Raw genomic sequence first — 25,518 nt, forward strand, 5'->3', positions numbered from 1 at the left:
TTTCCTGTCCTGTATATAATCCTCTTCACGCTTCCTGTCCTGTATATAATCCTCTTCACGCTTCCTGTCCTGTATATAATCCTCTTCACGTTTCCTGTCCTGTATATAATCCTCTTTACGCTTCCTGTCCTGTATATAATCCTCTTCACGTTTCCTGTCCTGTATATAATCCTCTTCACGCTTCCTGTCCTGTATATAATCCTCTTCACGCTTCCTGTCCTGTATATAATCCTCTTCACGCTTCCTGTCCTGTATATAATCCTCTTCACGCTTCCTGTCCTGTATATAATCCGCTTTACGCTTCCTGTCCTGTATATAATCCTCTTTACGCTTCCTGTCCTGTATATAATCCTCTTCACGTTTCCTGTCCTGTATATAATCCTCTTTACTCTTCCTGTCCTGTATATAATCCTCTTTACGCTTCCTGTCCTGTATATAATCCTCTTCACGTTTCCTGTCCTGTATATAATCCTCTTTACTCTTCCTGTCCTGTATATAATCCTCTTCACGTTTCCTGTCCTGTATATAATCCTCTTTACGCTTCCTGTCCTGTATATAATCCTCTTTACGCTTCCTGTCCTGTATATAATCCTCTTCACGCTTCCTGTCCTGTATATAATCCTCTTTACGCTTCCTGTCCTGTATATAATCCTCTTTACTCTTCCTGTCCTGTATATAATCCTCTTTACGCTTCCTGTCCTGTATATAATCCTCTTTACGCTTCCTGTCCTGTATATAATCCTCTTTACGCTTCCTGTCCTGTATATAATCCTCTTCACGCTTCCTGTCCTGTATATAATCCTCTTTACTCTTCCTGTCCTGTATATAATCCTCTTCACATTTCCTGTCCTGTATATAATCCTCTTCACGCTTCCTGTCCTGTATATAATCCTCTTCACGCTTCCTGTCCTGTATATAATCCTCTTCACGTTTCCTGTCCTGTATATAATCCTCTTCACGCTTCCTGTCCTGTATATAATCCTCTTTACGCTTCCTGTCCTGTATATAATCCTCTTTACGCTTCCTGTCCTGTATATAATCCTCTTTACGCTTCCTGTCCTGTATATAATCCTCTTCACGCTTCCTGTCCTGTATATAATCCTCTTTACTCTTCCTGTCCTGTATATAATCCTCTTCACATTTCCTGTCCTGTATATAATCCTCTTCACGCTTCCTGTCCTGTATATAATCCTCTTCACGCTTCCTGTCCTGTATATAATCCTCTTCACGTTTCCTGTCCTGTATATAATCCTCTTCACATTTCCTGTCCTGTATATAATCCTATTCACGCTTCCTGTCCTGTATATAATCCTCTTTACGCTTCCTGTCCTGTATATAATCCTCTTCACGTTTCCTGTCCTGTATATAATCCTCTTCACGCTTCCTGTCCTGTATATAATCCTCTTCACGCTTCCTGTCCTGTATATAATCCTCTTCACGCTTCCTGTCCTGTATATAATCCTCTTCACGCTTCCTGTCCTGTATATAATCCTCTTCACGCTTCCTGTCCTGTATATAATCCTCTTTACGCTTCCTGTCCTGTATATAATCCTCTTTACTCTTCCTGTCCTGTATATAATCCTCTTTGTGCTTCCTGTCCTGTATATAATCCTCTTCACGCTTCCTGTCCTGTATATAATCCTCTTTACTCTTCCTGTCCTGTATATAATCCTCTTTACTCTTCCTGTCCTGTATATAATCCTCTTCACGTTTCCTGTCCTGTATATAATCCTCTTTACGCTTCCTGTCCTGTATATAATCCTCTTCACGCTTCCTGTCCTGTATATAATCCTCTTTACGCTTCCTGTCCTGTATATAATCCTCTTCACGCTTCCTGTCCTGTATATAATCCTCTTTACGCTTCCTGTCCTGTATATAATCCTCTTCACGCTTCCTGTCCTGTATATAATTCTCTTCACGCTTCCTGTCCTGTATATAATCCTCTTTACGCTTCCTGTCCTGTATATAATCCTCTTCACGTTTCCTGTCCTGTATATAATCCTCTTTACGCTTCCTGTCCTGTATATAATCCTCTTTACGCTTCCTGTCCTGTATATAATCCTCTTCACGTTTCCTGTCCTGTATATAATCCTCTTCACGCTTCCTGTCCTGTATATAATCCTCTTCACGCTTCCTGTCCTGTATATAATTCTCTTCACGCTTCCTGTCCTGTATATAATCCTCTTTACGCTTCCTGTCCTGTATATAATCCTCTTTGTGCTTCCTGTCCTGTATATAATCCTCTTCACGCTTCCTGTCCTGTATATAATCCTCTTTACGCTTCCTGTCCTGTATATAATCCTCTTTACGCTTCCTGTCCTGTATATAATCCTCTTCACGCTTCCTGTCCTGTATATAATCCTCTTTACGCTTCCTGTCCTGTATATAATCCTCTTTACGCTTCCTGTCCTGTATATAATCCTCTTTACTCTTCCTGTCCTGTATATAATCCTCTTTACTCTTCCTGTCCTGTATATAATCCTCTTTACGCTTCCTGTCCTGTATATAATCCTCTTTACTCTTCCTGTCCTGTATATAATCCTCTTTACTCTTCCTGTCCTGTATATAATCCTCTTTACTCTTCCTGTCCTGTATATAATCCTCTTCACGCTTCCTGTCCTGTATATAATCCTCTTTACTCTTCCTGTCCTGTATATAATCCTCTTCACGCTTCCTGTCCTGTATATAATCCTCTTTACTCTTCCTGTCCTGTATATAATCCTCTTCACGCTTCCTGTCCTGTATATAATCCTCTTTACTCTTCCTGTCCTGTATATAATCCTCTTTACGCTTCCTGTCCTGTATATAATCCTCTTTACGCTTCCTGTCCTGTATATAATCCTCTTCACGCTTCCTGTCCTGTATATAATCCTCTTCACGCTTCCTGTCCTGTATATAATCCTCTTCACGCTTCCTGTCCTGTATATAATCCTCTTCACGCTTCCTGTCCTGTATATAATCCTCTTCACGCTTCCTGTCCTGTATATAATCCTCTTTACTCTTCCTGTCCTGTATATAATCCTCTTTACTCTTCCTGTCCTGTATATAATCCTCTTTACGCTTCCTGTCCTGTATATAATCCTCTTTACTCTTCCTGTCCTGTATATAATCCTCTTCACGTTTCCTGTCCTGTATATAATCCTCTTTACTCTTCCTGTCCTGTATATAATCCTCTTTACGCTTCCTGTCCTGTATATAATCCTCTTTACGCTTCCTGTCCTGTATATAATCCTCTTTACGCTTCCTGTCCTGTATTTTCTTTACTCTTCCTGTCCTGTATATAATCCTCTTTACGCTTCCTGTCCTGTATATAATCCTCTTTACTCTTCCTGTCCTGTATATAATCCTCTTCACGCTTCCTGTCCTGTATATAATCCTCTTTACGCTTCCTGTCCTGTATATAATCCTCTTTACTCTTCCTGTCCTGTATATAATCCTCTTTACGCTTCCTGTCCTGTATATAATCCTCTTTACGCTTCCTGTCCTGTATATAATCCTCTTTACTCTTCCTGTCCTGTATATAATCCTCTTTACGCTTCCTGTCCTGTATATAATCCTCTTTACTCTTCCTGTCCTGTATATAATCCTCTTTACGCTTCCTGTCCTGTATATAATCCTCTTTACTCTTCCTGTCCTGTATATAATCCTCTTTACTCTTCCTGTCCTGTATATAATCCTCTTTACGCTTCCTGTCCTGTATATAATCCTCTTTACGCTTCCTGTCCTGTATATAATCCTCTTTGTGCTTCCTGTCCTGTATATAATCCTCTTTACGCTTCCTGTCCTGTATATAATCCTCTTTACTCTTCCTGTCCTGTATATAATCCTCTTTACGCTTCCTGTCCTGTATATAATCCTCTTCACGTTTCCTGTCCTGTATATAATCCTCTTTACGCTTCCTGTCCTGTATATAATCCTCTTTACTCTTCCTGTCCTGTATATAATCCTCTTTGTGCTTCCTGTCCTGTATATAATCCTCTTCACGCTTCCTGTCCTGTATATAATCCTCTTCACGTTTCCTGTCCTGTATATAATCCTCTTCACGCTTCCTGTCCTGTATATAATCCTCTTTACGCTTCCTGTCCTGTATATAATCCTCTTTACGCTTCCTGTCCTGTATATAATCCTCTTTACGCTTCCTGTCCTGTATATAATCCTCTTCACGCTTCCTGTCCTGTATATAATCCTCTTTACGCTTCCTGTCCTGTATATAATCCTCTTTACTCTTCCTGTCCTGTATATAATCCTCTTTACGTTTCCTGTCCTGTATATAATCCTCTTTACTCTTCCTGTCCTGTATATAATCCTCTTCACGTTTCCTGTCCTGTATATAATCCTCTTCACGCTTCCTGTCCTGTATATAATCCTCTTTACGCTTCCTGTCCTGTATATAATCCTCTTTACTCTTCCTGTCCTGTATATAATCCTCTTTACGTTTCCTGTCCTGTATATAATCCTCTTTACTCTTCCTGTCCTGTATATAATCCTCTTCACGTTTCCTGTCCTGTATATAATCCTCTTTACGCTTCCTGTCCTGTATATAATCCTCTTCACGTTTCCTGTCCTGTATATAATCCTCTTTACTCTTCCTGTCCTGTATATAATCCTCTTCACGTTTCCTGTCCTGTATATAATCCTCTTTACGCTTCCTGTCCTGTATATAATCCTCTTTACGCTTCCTGTCCTGTATATAATCCTCTTTGTGCTTCCTGTCCTGTATTTTCTTTACGCTTCCTGTCCTGTATATAATCCTCTTTACGCTTCCTGTCCTGTATATAATCCTCTTTACTCTTCCTGTCCTGTATATAATCCTCTTTACGCTTCCTGTCCTGTATATAATCCTCTTTACGCTTCCTGTCCTGTATATAATCCTCTTTACTCTTCCTGTCCTGTATATAATCCTCTTTACGCTTCCTGTCCTGTATATAATCCTCTTTACGCTTCCTGTCCTGTATATAATCCTCTTTGTGCTTCCTGTCCTGTATATAATCCTCTTCACGCTTCCTGTCCTGTATATAATCCTCTTTACTCTTCCTGTCCTGTATATAATCCTCTTTACGCTTCCTGTCCTGTATATAATCCTCTTTACGCTTCCTGTCCTGTATATAATCCTCTTTACTCTTCCTGTCCTGTATATAATCCTCTTTACGCTTCCTGTCCTGTATATAATCCTCTTTACGCTTCCTGTCCTGTATATAATCCTCTTTACTCTTCCTGTCCTGTATATAATCCTCTTTACGCTTCCTGTCCTGTATTTTCTTTCCTCTTACTGTCCTGTATTTTCTTTACGCTTCCTGTCCTGTATTTTCTTTCCGCTTCCTGTCCTGTCCTGTATTTTCTTTCCTCTTCTTCCTCTTTATTTGGGAACCAGTTCCTTGGCCAGTGTTCTAAATATATTTCCAGCTGCTTATTCATGTCTTAGGTGTTTGCCATCTTTCCCCATTAGATAGTATTAAGATTAATACGTAAGGTGCAGGTTTATAGTGTTTAGATCAGATACATTTTTAAATTTAGCATTGATATGTTTTCTTAATTGCATTGTAATTCTCTAGATAATCATCAAAGTCTCTTCAAAAGGCAAACTGCTAATTGAAGCAAATACTGTGCTCTGGGAACGAATTCCAGTGTATAATATACTCTTCTACAGCTAGGTGGCAGCAAAGCTCTGCATATAGAGAAAGTCTGTGTGTGTGTCTCTCTCTGTCTGTCTGTCTATCTATTGATCCTGATGAGTGAGTTCTAAGTTATCTATAGCTTGTCTGTCTGTCTGTGACGATGACAATATACTCCTCCTAATGAATTGCAATTTGTTCTTTACTGAATGCATTCCACACCCACAATAAAGAAACTAAAAGAGAGCTTAAAACTATCGGAAATCTTATCTTATAACCAACAAAATAAAAAGTAACTGTCAAATGAAAAATGCAGAGGGAAAAGACTAAAAACAAGGCTTTTTCATGCTTCCAGCAAAATCCCCTTGGTGTAGTGGTGGTAGGTTGGCTGTGCAGCGTGGGAAATGCAATCCAGGTAGTTTAATGGTTTCATGTTGTAATAATGGAATCTTTGTTTTGTGTGAAGAAGAATTGTTTCTCAATATTGTGCTCTAATAAAGTACTTTTACAGCAGAATTAACGAGGGTACTACACACTAAATAAATTCTGAATGCCGTCGCAGATTTGACAGATACTACTATTATTATTATGATTTATATAGCGCCAGCAGATTCCGTATCGCTTTACAATATTATTAGACTATAAATAGGACAATTACAAGAAAACTCACAGAAACAAAGAGGGCCCTGCTCAAACGAGCTTACAGTCTATAGGAGGTGGGCTGTAAAACACAATAGGACAGGGAATAGAAGTCAAGATAGGTGGGAGTGAAGCAGAGCTGGAGGAGAGAGTAGAGTGCTGCCCTTTATGAGAGAGCAAGAGACAGGTATGTAAGGCAGAGGTTAGTCTGGGAGGCCATAGGCTTTCCTAAAGAAATGAGTTGAAGACTAGGGGAGAGTCTGATGGCGGTAGGCAGGCTATTCCATAGGACGGGAGCCGCCCGTGAAAAGTCCTGCAAGCGCGAGTTGGCCGTACGGGTGCGAGCAGCGGACAGAAGAAGGTCACGGGCAGAGCAGAGAGAGACCGAGAAGGGGTATACCTATGGATCTATGAGGAGATATAAGAGGTACTAAGATTATTCAGTGCTTTATAGGTATGGGTTAGCACTTTGAATTGACTCCTATAGGATCAGGAAGCCAATGTAAGGACATACTATAGCGATAATACGTTGTATTATAACTAACATAGTACCAAACAGAATGGAACTATATGGTAAGGGAGTCCCATAGACTAGCATTGACCCCCCCACCACATTTTAAATACAGCAAATTTAGTATTACACTTACCTGAAATCCAGTGCTGCGCTAAGCTCCCAGCTCGCCTCTTTATGCCCCGCCTGTAGCCACAGCCTTCCGTGCAAGGTCCAATCAAATGCTTCTCAAAGAGCATTTGATTGGACCCGGCTCTGAGTGCATGCTCGGAGCCAGTGGGAGTGAGGGGGTTACGGGGGGAGAGGTGAAGGGAGGGAAGATCAAACTTCCATCTGCAGACGTCCAGGCCGTAAGGGAGGTACTGACCATGTCTATTGCCAGTGGGCTGTGAGTGCTGATGACAGACATATTGTTTACACAGAATTTGCCTATTTCTGTATGTGCATCTTTTCAGGCACACACGAACTCCTAGATTCTAATAGCTGAAGTGGTGATGGTGGTTGAAGTAACTCTCTTTAAATGTGGTTAGTCTGATATCTTTATTGAATTGCTCAAATAGAATGGTTTGTGAATGGGCTTTTAGTTGCTCGAACTGCGCCTATCTGTGGATTTCTCTTTTAAATATCAGACACTATAAGCAGCAGACATACTACAGCTTAATGTAGTGCTTTTAGTTCAAAGAGCCTGTCCCTGCAGTCTCAGAAATGACATACAGGATTTACTAAAGTTAGAAATCAAAGTAAATTTCAAATATAAGCCCAGAGTAGCTGAACTGAAAGGATAGCAGACTTACTAATTCTCTGTGAATTCTCACTTTACTCAATAACACTGTTAGTTAATACTTTGATCCCTAGGGGCACTTCTAGTGGCTTTCGCTCAGACAATCTGGCGGTCAGTCGCCTGCTCGGACAATGTCGGTCAGTCGCCCGCTCGGGCCATCTGTCGGTCAGTCGCCCGCTCGGGCCATCTGTCGGTCAGTCGCCCGCTCGGGCCATCTGTCGGTCAGTCGCCCGCTCGGACAATCTGTCGGTCAGTCGCCCGCTCGGGCAATCTGTCGGTCAGTCGCCCGCTCGGGCAATCTGTCGGTCAGTCGCCCGCTCGGGCAATCTGTCGGTCAGTCGCCCGCTCGGACAATCTGTCGGTCAGTCGCCCGCTCGGGCAATCTGTCTGTCAGTCGCCCGCTCGGGCAATCTGTCGGTCAGTCGCCCGCTCGGACAATCTGTCGGTCAGTCGCCCGCTCGGGCCATCTGTCGGTCAGTCGCCCGCTCGGGCAATCTGTCTGTCAGTCGCCCGCTCGGGCAATCTGTCTGTCAGTCGCCCGCTCGGGCAATCTGTCGGTCAGTCGCCCGCTCGGACAATCTGTCGGTCAGTCGCCCGCTCGGGCAATCTGTCGGTCAGTCGCCCGCTCGGGCAATCTGTCGGTCAGTCGCCCGCTCGGGCAATCTGTCGGTCAGTCGCCCGCTCGGGCAATCTGTCGGTCAGTCGCCCGCTCGGGCAATCTGTCGGTCAGTCGCCCGCTCGGGCAATCTGTCGGTCAGTCGCCCGCTCGGACAATCTGTCGGTCAGTCGCCCGCTCGGACAATCTGTCGGTCAGTCGCCCGCTCGGACAATCTGTCGGTCAGTCGCCCGCTCGGACAATCTGTCACCAATATAAATATAGGAAAGTGTAGTAGATAACCAGGAATTGTCTACAGGTGGAAGTGGTACATTGCATATTGTATTGTGGTATGCTTTTTGTTTTTGTTGATTTATTCATTGCCATGTGAACTTCGAATGGACGAGTGATTTATCATTTAGGCCAATACAATTCTGCCTTAGCCGCATTGGAGATTTCGTCCAGAGACGGCCATTGTCTGTTAACCATATGGAACAAGACGAATGAGTTAACTCTGACTCTCTAACCCAGGAGGATGGCAAATGGGAAATCCCAATGGATGGAGTACAGTTAGTGAAGGGGTTTATGGCTCCTTTGAGATATTAAAAATATATAACAGGCGATGGCATTTCAAAGGAAGTGTTGCATACATATGTAATAAGTGTTTAATGTCCGTCTGCATGTTAATTCGGCCTGAGGAAAGCACAGAGCCTCCTGTTAAAATGGAAATAAAGTGACTTCAGTGGGGACTGGCTAATTACCCAAAAGAGGGGCAGATCAGAGACATTCTAATTCCGAATGAAGTCATTAAATCTTTGTGTTATTGGTAAAGAAAGAGACTGTACAGGTTCTCAGCGTGTGGCCCAATTCTCCTTTCTTTTTTTGTTTTATGTCTGTGGGATTTTTTAGCTTTGTAGCACTTTGTTTATCCTTTTCTGAATCGCTTTTCACCCTCGGCGGTGATTCGGTCCGGTCTCTGAGTACTTGCATAACACGTTACCTTTACTCCTGCCTTTATAAATTAAGCTTCTGGTTAACTCTTTAACTCCCGGCACTGTCAACCTCCATAATGAATATCGCTACTGAAAGCTTAACAAGTCATCATTAATGGACACTTTAAAATGGAAACACGTATGACCTGCCGTCTGTACCTAGCTCAGTCGGTGTATGCGTTGGCTTGTAGCATCCCATAATTCTGTGTGGTGGGTGGGAATCGCATGTCGCTGACTGGCGTAGCACTGCTCTGTGACTCCGTAAGGAATGTGCTTCTCTGTGAAGTGACATTGTAACTGGCTGGGAATTTCTAGAGAATAAACATCACTGTGTTTATTGTCCATTCAACCTATGTATTAACAAAAATAAATTCTCAGTTCGGTGCACGGTAGGTAGGTACAGTAAGTGGCATTGTACCCGGATGTTCTCAGTTCTGTGCACGGTAGGTAGGTACTTACAGTAAGTGGCATTGTACCCAGACGTTCTCAGTTCGGTGCACAGTAGGTACAGTAAGTGGCATTGTACCCAGACGTTCTCAGTTCGGTGCACGGTAGGTAGGTACAGTAAGTGGCATTGTACCCAGACGTTCTCAGTTCGGTGCACGGTAGGTAGGTACAGTAAGTGGCATTGTACCCAGACGTTCTCAGTTCGGTGCACGGTAGGTACAGTAAGTGACATTGTATCCGGACGTTCTCAGTTCTGTGCACGGTAGGTACAGTAAGTGGCATTGTATCCGGACGTTCTCAGTTCTGTGCACGGTAGGTAGGTACAGTAAGTGGCATTGTACCCAGACGTTCTCAGTTTGGTGCACGATAGGTAGGTACAGTAAGTGGCATTGTACCCAGACGTTCTCAGTTCGGTGCACAGTAGGAACAGTAAGTGGCATTGTACCCAGACGTTCTCAGTTCGGTGCACGATAGGTAGGTACAGTAAGTGGCATTGTACCCAGACGTTCTCAGTTCGGTGCACAGTAGGTACAGTAAGTGGCATTGTACCCAGACGTTCTCAGTTCGGTGCACGGTACGTAGGTACAGTAAGTGGCATTGTACCCAGACGTTCTCAGTTCGGTGCACGGTAGGTAGGTACAGTAAGTGGCATTGTACCCAGACGTTCTCAGTTCGGTGCACGGTAGGTAGGTACAGTAAGTGGCATTGTACCCAGACGTTCTCAGTTCGGTGCACGGTAGGTAGGTACAGTAAGTGGCATTGTATCCGGACGTTCTCAGTTCTGTGCACGGTAGGTACAGTAAGTGGCATTGTACCCGGATGTTCTCAGTTCTGTGCACGGTAGGTAGGTACAGTAAGTGGCATTGAACGATGATTGCGTCCTGCTGATAATGGATCAATAAACGCTTATCATCGATGTCAGTCAGAATTTGCTGCTAGCAGTTAGTGCCAGAAGGGCTGCAGCTGTTGTTGAACAGCTGATGGATAGTCTCGAGTTTGCCCCAAACGCCTTGTTTATTCAGAATTCTACTGTTTAAAACTTTATTTAGCACAGGTGATTGACAGCTCTGCTTTAATGAGGCTCCGCAGCAGGTCAGGTGATTCTATCACTGGACTCCTCGCATTTGTCCTTGATGTCTGTTGACTCATGAATAATGTGTTGTGTCGCGTATAAAACATCTCCCTCTCTAAAGAAATGTATTAATCTTACGGTGAAACCTGTCACTTGATACAATGCTCGATTTTTCCCTAATACGTCTAAAGTCTATTTGTATTTTTATTTCCTCGTTTATCTAGTGTCCCATCAAAACTATCACCCCAACATCGTCCATGACAACACCCCTTACTGGCACAAGTAATTCTAACCATCATCCTAACTCTGGTCATTTAAATGCCACTATGCTACCCAGTGCTAAGAGGTGTACTTTACAGGTTACATTACAGCAGAGGGAGGTACAGTAGGTATACAGTGTATGTACATTATATTTATATAGCGCTAACAGGTGTACTCAGCACTTTACAGGTAACATTACAGTAGAGGGAGGTACAGTCAGTGCAGTAGGTATACAGTGTATGTATATTATATTTATATAGTGCTAACAGCTGTACTCAGCATTTTACAGGTTACATTACAGTAGAGGGAGGTACAGTAAGTGCAGTAGGTATACAGTGTATCTATATTATATTTATATAGCGCTAACAGGTGTACTCAGCACTGTACAGGTTACATTACAGTAGAGGGAGGTACAGTAAGTGCAGTAGGTATACAGTGTATCTATATTATATTTATATAGTGCTAACAGGTGTACTCAGCACTTTACAGGTTACATTACAGTAGAGGGAGGTACAGTAAGTGCAGTAGGTATACAGTGTATGTATATTTTATTTATATAGCGCTAACAGGTGTACTCAGCACTTTACAGGTTACATTACAGTAGAGGGAGGTACAGTAAGTGCAGTAGGTATACAGTGTATGTATATTATATGTATATAGCGCTAACAGGTGTACTCAGCACTGTACAGGTTACATTACAGTAGAGGGAGGTACAGTAAGTGCAGTAGGTATACAGTGTATCTATATTATATTTATATAGTGCTAACAGGTGTACTCAGCACTTTACAGGTTACATTACAGTAGAGGGAGGTACAGTAAGTGCAGTAGGTATACAGTGCATGTATATTTTATTTATATAGCGCTAACAGGTGTACTCAGCACTTTACAGGTTACATTACAGTAGAGGGAGGTACAGTAAGTGCAGTAGGTATACAGTGTATGTATATTATATGTATATAGCGCTAACAGGTGTACTCAGCATGTTACAGGTTACATTACAGTAGAGGGAGGTACAGTAAGTGCAGTAGGTATACAGTGTATGTACATTATATTTATATAGCGCTAACAGGTGTACTCAGCATGTTACAGGTTACATTACAGTAGAGGGAGGTACAGTAAGTGCAGTAGGTATACAGTGTATGTACATTATATTTATATAGCGCTAACAGGTGTACTCAGCACTGTACAGGTTACATTACAGTAGAGGGAGGTACAGTAAGTGCAGTAGGTATACAGTGTATGTATATTTTATTTATATAGCGCTAACAGGTGTACTCAGCATGTTACATGTTACATTACAGTAGAGGGAGGTACAGTAAGTGCAGTAGGTATACAGTGCATGTATATTTTATTTATATAGCGCTAACAGGTGTACTCAGCACTGTACAGGTTACATTACAGTAGAGGGAGGTACAGTAAGTGCAGTAGGTATACATTGTATCTATATTATATTTATATAGCGCTAACAGGTGTACTCAGCACTTTACAGGTTACATTACAGTAGAGGGAGGTACAGTAAGTGCAGTAGGTATACAGTGTATGTATATTATATTTATATAGCGCTAACAGGTGTACTCAGCATGTTACAGGTTACATTACAGTAGAGGGAGGTACAGTAAGTGCAGTAGGTATACAGTGTATGTACATTATATTTATATAGCGCTAACAGGTGTACTCAGCATGTTACAGGTTACATTACAGTAGAGGGAGGTACAGTAAGTGCAGTAGGTATACAGTGTATGTATATTTTATTTATATAGCGCTAACAGGCGTACTCAGCATGTTACATGTTACATTACAGTAGAGGGAGGTACAGTAAGTGCAGTAGGTATACAGTGTATGTTTATTATATTTATATAGCGCTAACAGGTGCACTCAGCACTTTACAGGTTACATTACAGTAGAGGGAGGTACAGTAAGTGCAGTAGGTATACAGTGTATGTATATTATATTTATATAGCGCTAACAGGTGTACTCAGCACTTTACAGGTTACATTACAGTAGAGGGAGGTACAGTAAGTGCAGTAGGTATACATTGTATCTATATTATATTTATATAGCGCTAACAGGTGTACTCAGCACTTTACAGGTTACATTACAGTAGAGGGAGGTACAGTAAGTGCAGTAGGTATACAGTGTATGTATATTTTATTTATATAGCGCTAACAGGTGTACTCAGCATGTTACAGGTTACATTACAGTAGAGGGAGGTACAGTAAGTGCAGTAGGTATACAGTGTATGTACATTATATTTATATAGCGCTAACAGGTGTACTCAGCACTGTACAGGTTACATTACAGTAGAGGGAGGTACAGTAAGTGCAGTAGGTATACAGTGTATGTATATTTTATTTATATAGCGCTAACAGGTGTACTCAGCATGTTACATGTTACATTACAGTAGAGGGAGGTACAGTAAGTGCAGTAGGTATACAGTGCATGTATATTTTATTTATATAGCGCTAACAGGTGTACTCAGCACTGTACAGGTTACATTACAGTAGAGGGAGGTACAGTAAGTGCAGTAGGTATACATTGTATCTATATTATATTTATATAGCGCTAACAGGTGTACTCAGCACTTTACAGGTTACATTACAGTAGAGGGAGGTACAGTAAGTGCAGTAGGTATACAGTGTATGTATATTATATTTATATAGCGCTAACAGGTGTACTCAGCATGTTACAGGTTACATTACAGTAGAGGGAGGTACAGTAAGTGCAGTAGGTATACAGTGTATGTACATTATATTTATATAGCGCTAACAGGTGTACTCAGCATGTTACAGGTTACATTACAGTAGAGGGAGGTACAGTAAGTGCAGTAGGTATACAGTGTATGTATATTTTATTTATATAGCGCTAACAGGCGTACTCAGCATGTTACATGTTACATTACAGTAGAGGGAGGTACAGTAAGTGCAGTAGGTATACAGTGTATGTATATTATATTTATATAGCGCTAACAGGTGCACTCAGCACTTTACAGGTTACATTACAGTAGAGGGAGGTACAGTAAGTGCAGTAGGTATACAGTGTATGTATATTATATTTATATAGCGCTAACAGGTGTACTCAGCACTTTACAGGTTACATTACAGTAGAGGGAGGTACAGTAAGTGCAGTAGGTATACATTGTATCTATATTATATTTATATAGCGCTAACAGGTGTACTCAGCACGTTACAGGTTACATTACAGTAGAGGGAGGTACAGTAAGTGCAGTAGGTATACAGTGTATGTATATTTTATTTATATAGCGCTAACAGGCGTACTCAGCATGTTACATGTTACATTACAGTAGAGGGAGGTACAGTAAGTGCAGTAGGTATACAGTGTATGTATATTATATTTATATAGCGCTAACAGGTGCACTCAGCACTTTACAGGTTACATTACAGTAGAGGGAGGTACAGTAAGTGCAGTAGGTATACAGTGTATGTATATTATATTTATATAGCGCTAACAGGTGTACTCAGCACTTTACAGGTTACATTACAGTAGAGGGAGGTACAGTAAGTGCAGTAGGTATACATTGTATCTATATTATATTTATATAGCGCTAACAGGTGTACTCAGCACTTTACAGGTTACATTACAGTAGAGGGAGGTACAGTAAGCGCAGTAGGTATACAGTGTATGTATATTATATTTATATAGCGCTAACAGGTGTACTCAGCACGTTACAGGTTACATTACAGTAGAGGGAGGTACAGTAAGTGCAGTAGGTATACAGTGTATGTATATTTTATTTATATAGCGCTAACAGGTATACTCAGCACGTTACAGGTTACATTAGAGGAGAGGGAGGTACAGTAGCTGTAGTATACAATATATGCAGTAGTTAAAGTATATGATATGTACAATACATTCATAAAGATGATCCCACGCACATTGATGTAATCAGAATTCTATTATTGTAAATTGTTTGCTTTTTTTTCTGCCTAATTTTGGAGGGTTTTCTCAACATTCGAGATGCTTTGCCTGCTGCTGTTGTCATTTAAAGGGTTACCCGCATCCTGGCACAGCATCGCCATCCTTGCAAACCGTTCGCTCTCACTGCTCATTGGTCAGCCATTTCCAGCAATGTCCAGACAGCGTCCAGCTGTAGCATTTCACAAATCTCTGCCTTATTTATCTGTAAAGTCCTTTGTTTGGATGCGCATGAGATAAATAGAAGCTTTGTGCTTCTCAGGGCTAACTGTTGGGGCTGGACTGCGAAGAACTGCGTCGTCCAGACTAGTTATCTGCAAGCAGTGGCGAATTACGATAAAGAGCAGTAATTAAATGTGAGCAAGAGATAACATTTTATAACCAATTCCATCCTGTTTAGAACAGATTGTTGCTATATCTTCTCCAGCACCTTCTGCATGTGTGGAATTTTTTCAATCGCTTGTAAATATGCAGACCTGTAGCATGCCCAGTTCCCCTCCTTTGTGAGGTTTGTTAGGGCTGTAATTTAGCATATCCTGTGCACCAGGTGCTATGGCTTGTCGCTGCTATTATAATACCCAGATCATTACTTAATTCATATGCAACATTCCCCTGCACATGGAAAGCATTATAAATCTATTTACTGCGAGGCCTGCTCGAGTGATAACATTCTGTTTAATTCCCAGGCGAGGTAATTTAAAGAATTGCTGTATGTCACCTCCAAAACAAACTTCTTCCTCTACGTCCCGGGGGTACGTTCGCTCCAGTGCAGTGCTGACTTTAAACCTTCTGCTCCGTACAATGCTAAGAGTAAGGTGAAACGCGAGGGCACTAATACACATCAAAATGTGGCAGGAACAGGACTTTGGGATGTAAACTCATTTCATTTGTGATATAGCCATTATTTTGTGAATGGATCCATTAAACCAGAAGTTGAAATGTATGCAGTAGGGGTAAGGAGAGAGTCACTGTTTATGCCAACTATCCACTGGTGTTTGCCAACTCGTTCTAAATGGCTCCTACACACATTCTAATAGACCAGCAGTCATTTCCTCGATACACTTAACACTGACCGGCCGTACAATTCATAGGCCGCATGACCAATTTTATTATTTCTACAGCGTTCTGGCAAGGAAATGTAATAAAGGGTTAATGACGGATTTCATAGCTGTAGTATATAAATGCCATGTACTATGTAGCAGCACTTTTTGTGTCCATTATTTGCACATTCCCAGGATGCTGGCCATTACTCTGCTAAATGGCCACCAGGAATATGACCTGATTCAGCCGCTCGCTGGTAGAGTGAATCACAATTTCTCTGTCTCTGCAGCTTACAAAATGAGAGTTAACTCCTGTCAAGTTTACAGAGTCTGTAAAATGAAAGATGTATAAATGCCGGGAAATCATGCTGTTTACTTGCTGTGGCGACTCAACTTTTGGTCTCATGGTTTCTTCTTAATGTCTCTAGAACCTCTGTGGTGGCATTTTCCTATAGTATAACCTGAATTCTTCATACTATGTCGCTATGTCCCTGCTAACGTCAAATGCAGCCTGGCCTGTTTACACCCCGCATCTGCCCTGCCTCCACTTACACCCCACATCTGCCTTGGCTCCCACTTATACCCCACATCTGCCCTGCCCCCTACTTACACCCCACATCTGCCCTGCCCCCACTTACACCCCACATCTGCCCTGCCCCCACTTACACTGAACATCTGCCCTGCCCCCACTTACACTGAACATCTGCCCTGCCTCCACTTACACCCCACATCTCTATTGGACCCCACTTACACCCCACATCTGCCTTGGCTCCTACTTACACCCCACATCTGCCCTGCCCCCCACTTACACTCCACATCTGCCCTGCCTCCACTTACACCCCACATCTGCCTTGGCCCTCTTTCACCTCACATCTGCCCTGTTCCCACTTACACCCCACATTTGCACTGCCCCACTTACACCCCACATTTGCACTGCCCCACTTACACCCCACATTTGCACTGCCCCACTTATATCCCACAGTTGCACTGCTTGCACCTGACATCTCTACTACCCCCACTAACACCCCACATCTGCCCTACTTTCACCTCACATATCCATTGTCCCCCACTTACACCCCACATCTGCCCTGCCCCCACTTACACCCTGCGTCTGAACTGCCACTCCTTAACCTAGTCTATATGCCCTGCCATCCTTCTTGCACTGTACTCCCTCATTAATAGCAGGTTTATACTGCCCACTCCTGTCTACACTCCTTCCTCAGTGCGAATACCGCTTTAAAATAAAACAAAACAAAGTATTAACAAGCAGAGCTGGAAACTTTTCTGCATCTGACAAATCTAAGCAGGAGAAAATCTGGCTTGAGAATCTCTTAAACTCATATTGAGCAACCTGGAAAAAGCATCGCATTACAAGCACTCGAACGCCTCTCTCTCTTTAGAAACGTACGTACAAAGCACCCGCAGACACGGGGAACTGACAACCAAGACTAAAAATGTTGACAATTTCTTGATTTGCCTGGCTAGCTTATGTATGGAAGACATTAACTATTTATAAAATGCATTATGAATTGGCCGCTTCAAACTGCAGCTCATACACTGACATTTCAGCAGAAATCAGCGCCTTGCATTCTGGCTTAACTACAAATTTCGATACTGTGAGGATCCTGGAATCCTTTAAATACGCCCCCTCCCCCGGCTTTCTCTTAATTACCCCCTTAGATGGGATGTTTGACTGTCACTTAATGTGATTAGCTAAATGGAATCTCTGCGAGACTCGCAAACTGAGCCGCAAACTTTTATACAATGAGAGAAAATGGGAGTTCGATTTATTATTTCACAATGGGTTTTATAAAATGCACTTTGTAGGCAGCGTTCTTTAAATTCTTTATTTATATATATATATATATATATATATTGCTCATTTAAACTGTAAATGTGGTGAATACCGAACGCAAGACAAGTCTACTTTAAGAATGTGTCTGTTTTTGTTGTTGTTGTGTATTTCAGTGATGAAGACACCATAGACTGTAGAAACATTGTCTGTTTATGAGCAAACCTGTGTGTGTGTGTATATATTTATAGTTTCCTTTTTACTGAGTTATTTACTTCTCTTTCTGGGAGAAAAAAAAGCTAAATCACTAGCTGTATCAGATATTCCACCTCAAAATACTAATTTTGATTATATATATTTTTTTCTAGATTTGTCGTTTTTTTTTTTTCCACGTTTAACTCCCCATTAAAAGGAGCTGTATGATTCTAGTCCGCATTTGTGAAATATCAGCTATCGCGCACGGAGACTGTCCCTCCAGATTAGATTTTAGTTTTTCCCTCTGTCCAGGTGTTTGTAACTGAAGCTGTGAATTCACATTGAGATTCAGGTTTTTCTGTTGTGTTTCGAGATCCTGGGTGCTGTGGTTATTTATTGCTTATAGAGAAATCGTGTAAAGAGATTTTTCTGTCTCTCATTTCTGCGTGCAGGGTTTTACCTTATATATTTTTTCTAAACTATTCGATTTTTGTAGGTTTGCTAGAGGGAACAATTAAAACTGTATTTTAATACGAAATCAATGTTTGTGCCATTTAGGTTAAAAATAATTAATAACGAGCCGGTCCTTCAGAATGAGCTATTGTTTTTATTCCTGGCCTTTAAAACTTTCACGGAGTCTTCTTTATTGACCTAGGAATGTCAGTCTAATTCCACTTCTTTCCTTTGATGTTTAAGAAATAGGAAAAATGTGAGTATTATAATTGAGCAGTCTCCGTCAATTTGTTGGCTTTTTGGTGCAAAGGAGGCAAAACCAAACCAATCTCCATATGATATTGTGGCATGCCGCTAGTGCTTTAGTCTCCCATAGTGATGAAATGAATAATTAAAGACTTGGCTCTGATTCTGCCGCCTGTTTATAGGATTTAAATTTCTTTTAATATTTAACTTGGGCACGGTTACTAGGAATGCAGCGAACACGTTTCCCAAAATGTTTTTGTATCACTCGGTAAATTTTATCAGAGATTTCACATTTGAGATATCTTGCTAAAGTGCTCAAGTTTAAGATAAATATATAATAAACATTGCTGATAAAACCTGATTTCGTTGAGCTTTGTGATTTCATTTCCATGCGGAAGCAGAGAGCCGTGGGAAGTTGGATATGTCGATACCAGGTACCGTAGCGACAAGACTTTTTTTAAACTGAAGTCTCTTCTGCGCTTGCCTATATGCTGCCCACAGGAAATCAGTAAATTCTGTTATGCAGGCACATGCGTGTGACATCATGAGTGTGACATGCGTGTTCTTGTAGCCTTCGTGGCAAAATGCCCATGCTCTGTGAGCAGAGACAAAGCATTGGAGAAGTGGAAAACTAGTATATTTCCATATATTGTGAAGTATTACCTTCATGACTGGAAATTTTAGAGGGACATGATATTACTCGCCCCCATGTACTGCTCACATTCAGTGTTTTGCTATATTGACGTGGCCTTTAGCAGTAAAATCTAGGCCCTCTGAAACCGGGAAGAGTCTAATTAAGGGGTTTGCGCAATTTCCTAAAATGTATAATTGAGATAATTTTACAGATGAAGAATGGATTGTTTCATTCACTATTTGTGTCCGTCACAGCCAGGGGAGGGCTGGCTAGGGTCAGGTTCAGCATTGCTTGTCCATCACCTCTGTCTGGTAGATTATACTACCACGATGCTATCTTTATATAATACAATGCCCTGATGTTAACTGACCAGACGGACACTGTAACCAATAAAATATGTAGGAATTCGACAATCTCTGTGTGGTAGGTGAGGTGCTTTGCTTTGGTTGTCTGAAGAGCCATTATTTCTGTCATATTAAAGAAAAGGATGTGATTGAATAATACGGATGATACCCAAAAGCTCCTTGTACCATAATCAGGAAAAATTAGCTGGTGGTTACACTGTCCCTTTAAACAACATGGAGGGGTCTAGTTTGATTCTTGTGTTTGAACTGTAATGATTCACAGATCATATTTTTGTGAGAATCTGCGGATTTACTTCCAAACCGTAATAAGGTTATATTTAATTAGGATGGTTTTGATGCTTATTAAAGCATTGATATCGTTAACATGATTACTGACTTGTGTTCCGTAATAACTGCTTATTCATTTTCTGTTCTGTAGAAATGACCCCAAAAAAAGGCGTCTCAGCCAAATGGTTCGAATTACCCCTTGCCCCGCTGGATACACTGTAACAGGAGGGCAATGTGCTGTAAGCCTGCGCTATGTGCAGACGCCATATTGCTTGACTTGTTCTATGTTAATCCATTTTAGCCTAGATATGTAGTCTGTTAATTATTTTTGGGATGTTGGCAGTCATATTTCTATTTGCAGTGCAGTGAATTCAAATGACGCATTTGAGGACTTGCCTTGTTTCCTTCTAGTGTAAATCATGCATCTCATTACCGTCATTACGTGCACAGGAAGTTGGCAGATGCGAATCGGCTTGCAATTAGTGGTGTATCCATTTTCTGCTTCCGAAAAGTCATTTTCCCAATTGAGGTTTGGAACAAAATCTGTGACGTAAAAAAATACCTGTTAACCGTTCACAAATGAAAAGGTTTTTGGAAGAGAAATTAATTAGTTCTTGGAAAAATTAAAACAAACCAGTCTGGAAGCCCATGACTTGGTGGTTACTGTCAAGAGTACTGTATATGGTATGTCATTTAACGACTGATCCTGTCCAAAGATGGATTGGGGTGCAGGTTTAATGACTGATCCTGTGTTACCCCGGGACAGATTGGGGGGGATGCAGGTTTAATGACAGATCCTGTGTTACCCTGGGACAGATTAGGGGTGCAGGTTTAATGACAGATCCTGTGTTACTCTTGGCCAGATTGGGGTGCAGGTTTAATGACAGGCCCTGTGTTACCCTGGGCCAGATTGGGGGGATGCAGGTTTAATGACTGATCCTGTGTTACCCCGGGCCAGATTGGGGGGATGCAGGTTTAATGACTGATCCTGTGTTACCCCGGGCCAGATTGGGGGGATGCAGGTTTAATGACTGATCCTGTGTTACCCCGGGACAGATTGGGGGGATGCAGGTTTAATGACTGATCCTGTGTTACCCCGGGACAGATTGGGGGTGCAGGTTTAATAACTGGTCCCGTGTTACCCCTGGCCAGATTAGGAGTGTAGGCTTAATGAAGGATCCTGTGTTATCCCGGGCAAGATTGGGGATGCAGGTTTAATGACAGATTCTTTGTTACCCCTGGCCAGATTGGGGGTGTAGGTTTAATCACAGATCCTGTGTTACCCCTGGCCAGATTGGGGGTGCAGGTTTGACTGGTCCTATGTTCCCCCGGGCCAGATTGGGGTGCAGGTTTAATGACTGATCCTCTGTACCCCCGGGCCAGATTGGGGTGCAGGTTTAATAGAAATACAAAACAATAGGGTGCGCCAAGGGGTAAGGGATAAAATAGCTATTGATAAGACAATACAAGTGGAGCAAAATATACACTGTCCTATGATTATATAAAATCGTGAATATAAAAGAACAAGCAAAAAGTTCAAGATAAAGTCTAATTTACAATAGTGCGGGTAAGTCTGATACTTTTATCTTCGGGTTAATGTCTTGTCCAGATGTTTAAAATCCAAGAACATATAAAAAAGAGAAGAAAAGCTCCAATAGTGTAATACGTTCAGCATAAGGTAAAAGCTGTATAAAAGGAAATCCAAATGGCCTACTCACATGGAATAGAGCTAAAGCGCCTGCTGTGGATTTGATCCCCCACTTCAGGGATATCGGTGGAAGGTATTTAACCAGCAGATGACTTGGCAGCAGGATATATGTGAAAATAAAAAGGTGCAACAATTGTGCACTCTGTATAAAATATATTAGGCCAGGAGTAAGAATAAGTAGGTTATACTCACATTTACCTGAGCAGCTTTCCCACTCAGTGTAATCAGCATAGGTGGTATAATCCCCACCTGGGATACTTGGTGAGGTCCTCACTTCAGCTAGTGACCGGGCTAGCAGGCCGGAAAATACCACTGTTTAAAGGTGCAGTCAGGATAAATCTGCTCTTCCTGTAATGGGATTCCTTGCTAAGGGCTGTGTAGGGGAGAACTCTGACAGCTCATGTAACAATAGATATACAGTAATACAGTCACAGACAATGGAAAATGAAGTAGGGAGATATTGGGCAAAAGTCATTTTCTTTTTACATTCCTTTGCTTTTACTTTGCTTTGTACATTCTGTGACTTTCTTGGATGTATCGAGCATTCTCTCGTTTCAATGTTTCTATCTGTATTCCTCACACATGCAGACGCCGGATGTTAATGAGAGATTAGCACCGTTGGCTCTATTAGCAATCTTTTATTTTAATATTAAATGCAATCTGTAAAAAATAAATCGGGTTGACTGTCGCTTTAATTAAACGCTATTTTGTGATAACGAAAATTTGATATTGAATAGAACAAATAATGATAAATGGTTTAGTGGCAGCTATTAAATAGAATTAATAATGATAATAAAGGGTTTATGGGCGGCTATTTAATAGAATTAATAATGATAATAAAGGGTTTATTGGCAGCTATTTAATTGAATTAATAATTATAATAAAGGGTTTATTGGCGGCCAAGGCTCTTATTGCCGGTATTTATTATAAAACAATGAAAACACCACACTAACACCCCCAGTGTGCTTTCCACCTGCGTTCTTGCGGCTTCCTTGCGTAGGGTCACTGCGAGAAGGGTCCAGGTAACGAGCAGTGGGGTTCACCAGACACAATAAACCCTCGTCAGTTCTTTTCTGTCCGCCAAAGAGCAGTGGGGCAGTTGAATGTTTTTCTATACAGTGTAGCATTGTGCAGCATGAGCTTCTATTCCAGGGAGGCTGTTATACAAGATCTGTGGCTTTGAACAATCTTTCCAGTAACAGTTGCATTCCTGGCAGGGATACCCTTCAATTGCGTGGCCTTGTGCACCATCCATTTACCCCGCTGGTTCTGGACGTGCATGAATCAAACCTTTCCTAGCAATCAGCACTCACACATAGGGTCCAGTAGGGGGCTCTCTAGGGCTGGGAATACCCTGACTTGTGCATATTTCATTTTAAGCTTTATTATACTTACGCTGTTTTTTCCCCACTCTTTTGTTTTTGTTTTTCAGAAAAGGTCACGGATCGCCTACAGTGATGAGGTGCGGAATGAGCTCCTGGGGGATGATGGGAATTCCTCAGAGATCCAGGTAGGATGCAAATCCAGAAGCCCTAGTGGGTGGCTGGAGGGTACGGGAGGTCAGGTCCTCTGGCTTTCTCCTACTGTTTCCTTAACAGCATTAACGACAAGTCATGTGGAAGTGATACTGTTTAATGCAAAGCCCAGCTTTTAATCAACTTCAAAAAACCTTGAATGGAGATCTTATTTTTAACCCTTTGGTATGATAATCATCACTGGTGATGTCATTAGCCTTAAAGCCACTTCTTTCTCCTTCCTTCGATTCTTTCCCAATTAACCCTTCGAATGCTATAAGTGTTCTTGCAATGCATTGTTCTAAAGCTTCATATACCTGCAATAATAAATATCTTACAGTGCAATGTTCTGCTTTGATGACATCATTTCATCACAAATGAGTAACATTTAAAACTAACTTTAAAAACAAATTTTTAACATTACACGTTCCCTTTTTACATTCAGATCCCCCTCTTTTTTAAATTAAAAAAAAAAAAAAAAAAGCAATTAAACTAAGTTTTTATAACCCTCTGGGACAATGTTCTCTTCTGCTCCTAGAGAAACATTGGGAACTATAGCTTTTGTGTGTCAGTCGCCGCTCTCTGTCAATACAGTGCTTCATACAGAAGTATTGGACGCGTTCTGCGCCATCTAGCTGCCTATGATGACCCTGAATGTGAAAACATTCGAAAAGGAAAAGTCTTCAGAGAGGAAGTGTCACTAGAGGCTGTCTGTCTGACCGTCACTAGAGGGGACTTGTGGGACAGATGTAAACATTGTCTGGAAAAGGGTCTGCATCTCTGGGGTAAGCGTGCCCTCCCAGGATCTATTTATACTGTGCTCACTAATCACAAAACGAGTATCCCTGCGTAATGCCATATTTCACAGCTTTCCGTTTTTGAAGAAATTACCTAGCAGAGGTGAATAATTGCTCCAATTTTACTTTTTTTGACCCAGTGTTTGCAGTTACCTTGTTAATGCTCCACATTTCCTGGTTTTGTGACAGCTAGTGTCAGTACCAAAAGTATTATCTCTATTCCTTGCATACGGACCGGCCTTCACAGTTATGCACAGGACACTTCTAAAGGGATCAGGCATGGATAGAGCGCTCTGTTAGTCATCAGGCATGGATAGAGCGCTCTGTTAGTCATCAGGCATGGCTAGAGCGCTCTGTTAGTCATCAGGCATGGCTAGAGTGCTCTGTTAGTCATCAGGCATGGATAGAGTGCTCTGTTAGTCATCAGGCATGGCTAGAGCGCTCTGTTAGTCATCAGGCATGGCTAGAGCGCTCTGTTAGTCATCAGGCATGGATAGAGTGCTCTGTTAGTCATCAGGCATGGATAGAGCGCTCTGTTAGTCATCAGGCATGGATAGAGCGCTCTGTTAGTCATCAGGCATGGATAGAGCGCTCTGTTAGTCATCAGGCATGGATAGAGCGCTCTGTTAGTCATCAGGCATGGATAGAGCGCTCTGTTAGTCATCAGGCATGGATAGAGTGCTCTGTTAGTCATCAGGCATGGATAGAGTGCTCTGTTAGTCATCAGGCATGGATAGAGTGCTCTGTTAGTCATCAGGCATGGATAGAGTGCTCTGTTAGTCATCAGGCATGGATAGAGTGCTCTGTTAGTCATCAGGCATGGATAGAGTGCTCTGTTAGTCATCAGGCATGGCTAGAGCGCTCTGTTGGTCATCAGGCATGGCTAGAGCGCTCTGTTGGTCATCAGGCATGGCTAGAGCGCTCTGTTAGTCATCAGGCATGGATAGAGCGCTCTGTTAGTCATCAGGCATGGATAGAGCGCTCTGTTAGTCATCAGGCATGGATAGAGCGCTCTGTTAGTCATCAGGCATGGCTAGAGCGCTCTGTTAGTCATCAGGCATGGCTAGAGCGCTCTGTTAGTCATCAGGCATGGCTAGAGCGCTCTGTTAGTCATCAGGCATGGCTAGAGCGCTCTGTTAGTCATCAGGCATGGCTAGAGCGCTCTGTTAGTCATCAGGCATGGATAGAGCGCTCTGTTAGTCATCAGGCATGGATAGAGCGCTCTGTTAGTCATCAGGCATGGCTAGAGCGCTCTGTTAGTCATCAGGCATGGCTAGAGCGCTCTGTTAGTCATCAGGCATGGATAAAGCACTCTGTTAGTCATCAGGCATGGATAAAGCGCTCTGTTAGTCATCAGGCATGGATAGAGCGCTCTGTTAGTCATCAGGCATGGATATAGTTGCTCTGTTAGTCATCAGGCATGGATAGAGCGCTCTGTTAGTCATCAGGCATGGATAGAGCGCTCTGTATGGTAACCAGCCTGCACAGGGATCCCCCAAAAGTAATAAACATGACCAGGGTGCTCATTAAAGGGACACTATAGTCACCAAAGCAACTTTAGCTTAATAAAGTAGTTTTGGAGTATAGATCTTATCCCTGCAGTCTCACTACTCAATTCTCTGACATTTAGGAGTTAAATAATTGTTTATGCAGCCATAGCCACA

The 25,518-nt window shown here is 42.0% G+C and overlaps 1 protein-coding gene across 4 annotated transcripts in view; it reads left to right on the top strand.

The window, feature by feature from the left end:
* The window catches only part of VTI1A (vesicle transport through interaction with t-SNAREs 1A), a 313,337-nt gene that overhangs the window by 44,841 nt on the left and 242,978 nt on the right, over positions 1-25,518 (top strand). For all 4 annotated transcript variants that reach the window (XM_063435024.1, XM_063435025.1, XM_063435026.1 and 1 more), the window contains exon 4: positions 22,976-23,053. In XM_063435024.1, coding sequence (XP_063291094.1) covers positions 22,976-23,053 — 78 coding nt within the window. The remainder of the gene's footprint in view (positions 1-22,975; positions 23,054-25,518) is intronic.

This window comes from Pelobates fuscus, chromosome 10, assembly GCF_036172605.1.
Source record: "Pelobates fuscus isolate aPelFus1 chromosome 10, aPelFus1.pri, whole genome shotgun sequence".
Lineage (NCBI taxonomy): Eukaryota > Metazoa > Chordata > Amphibia > Anura > Pelobatidae > Pelobates > Pelobates fuscus.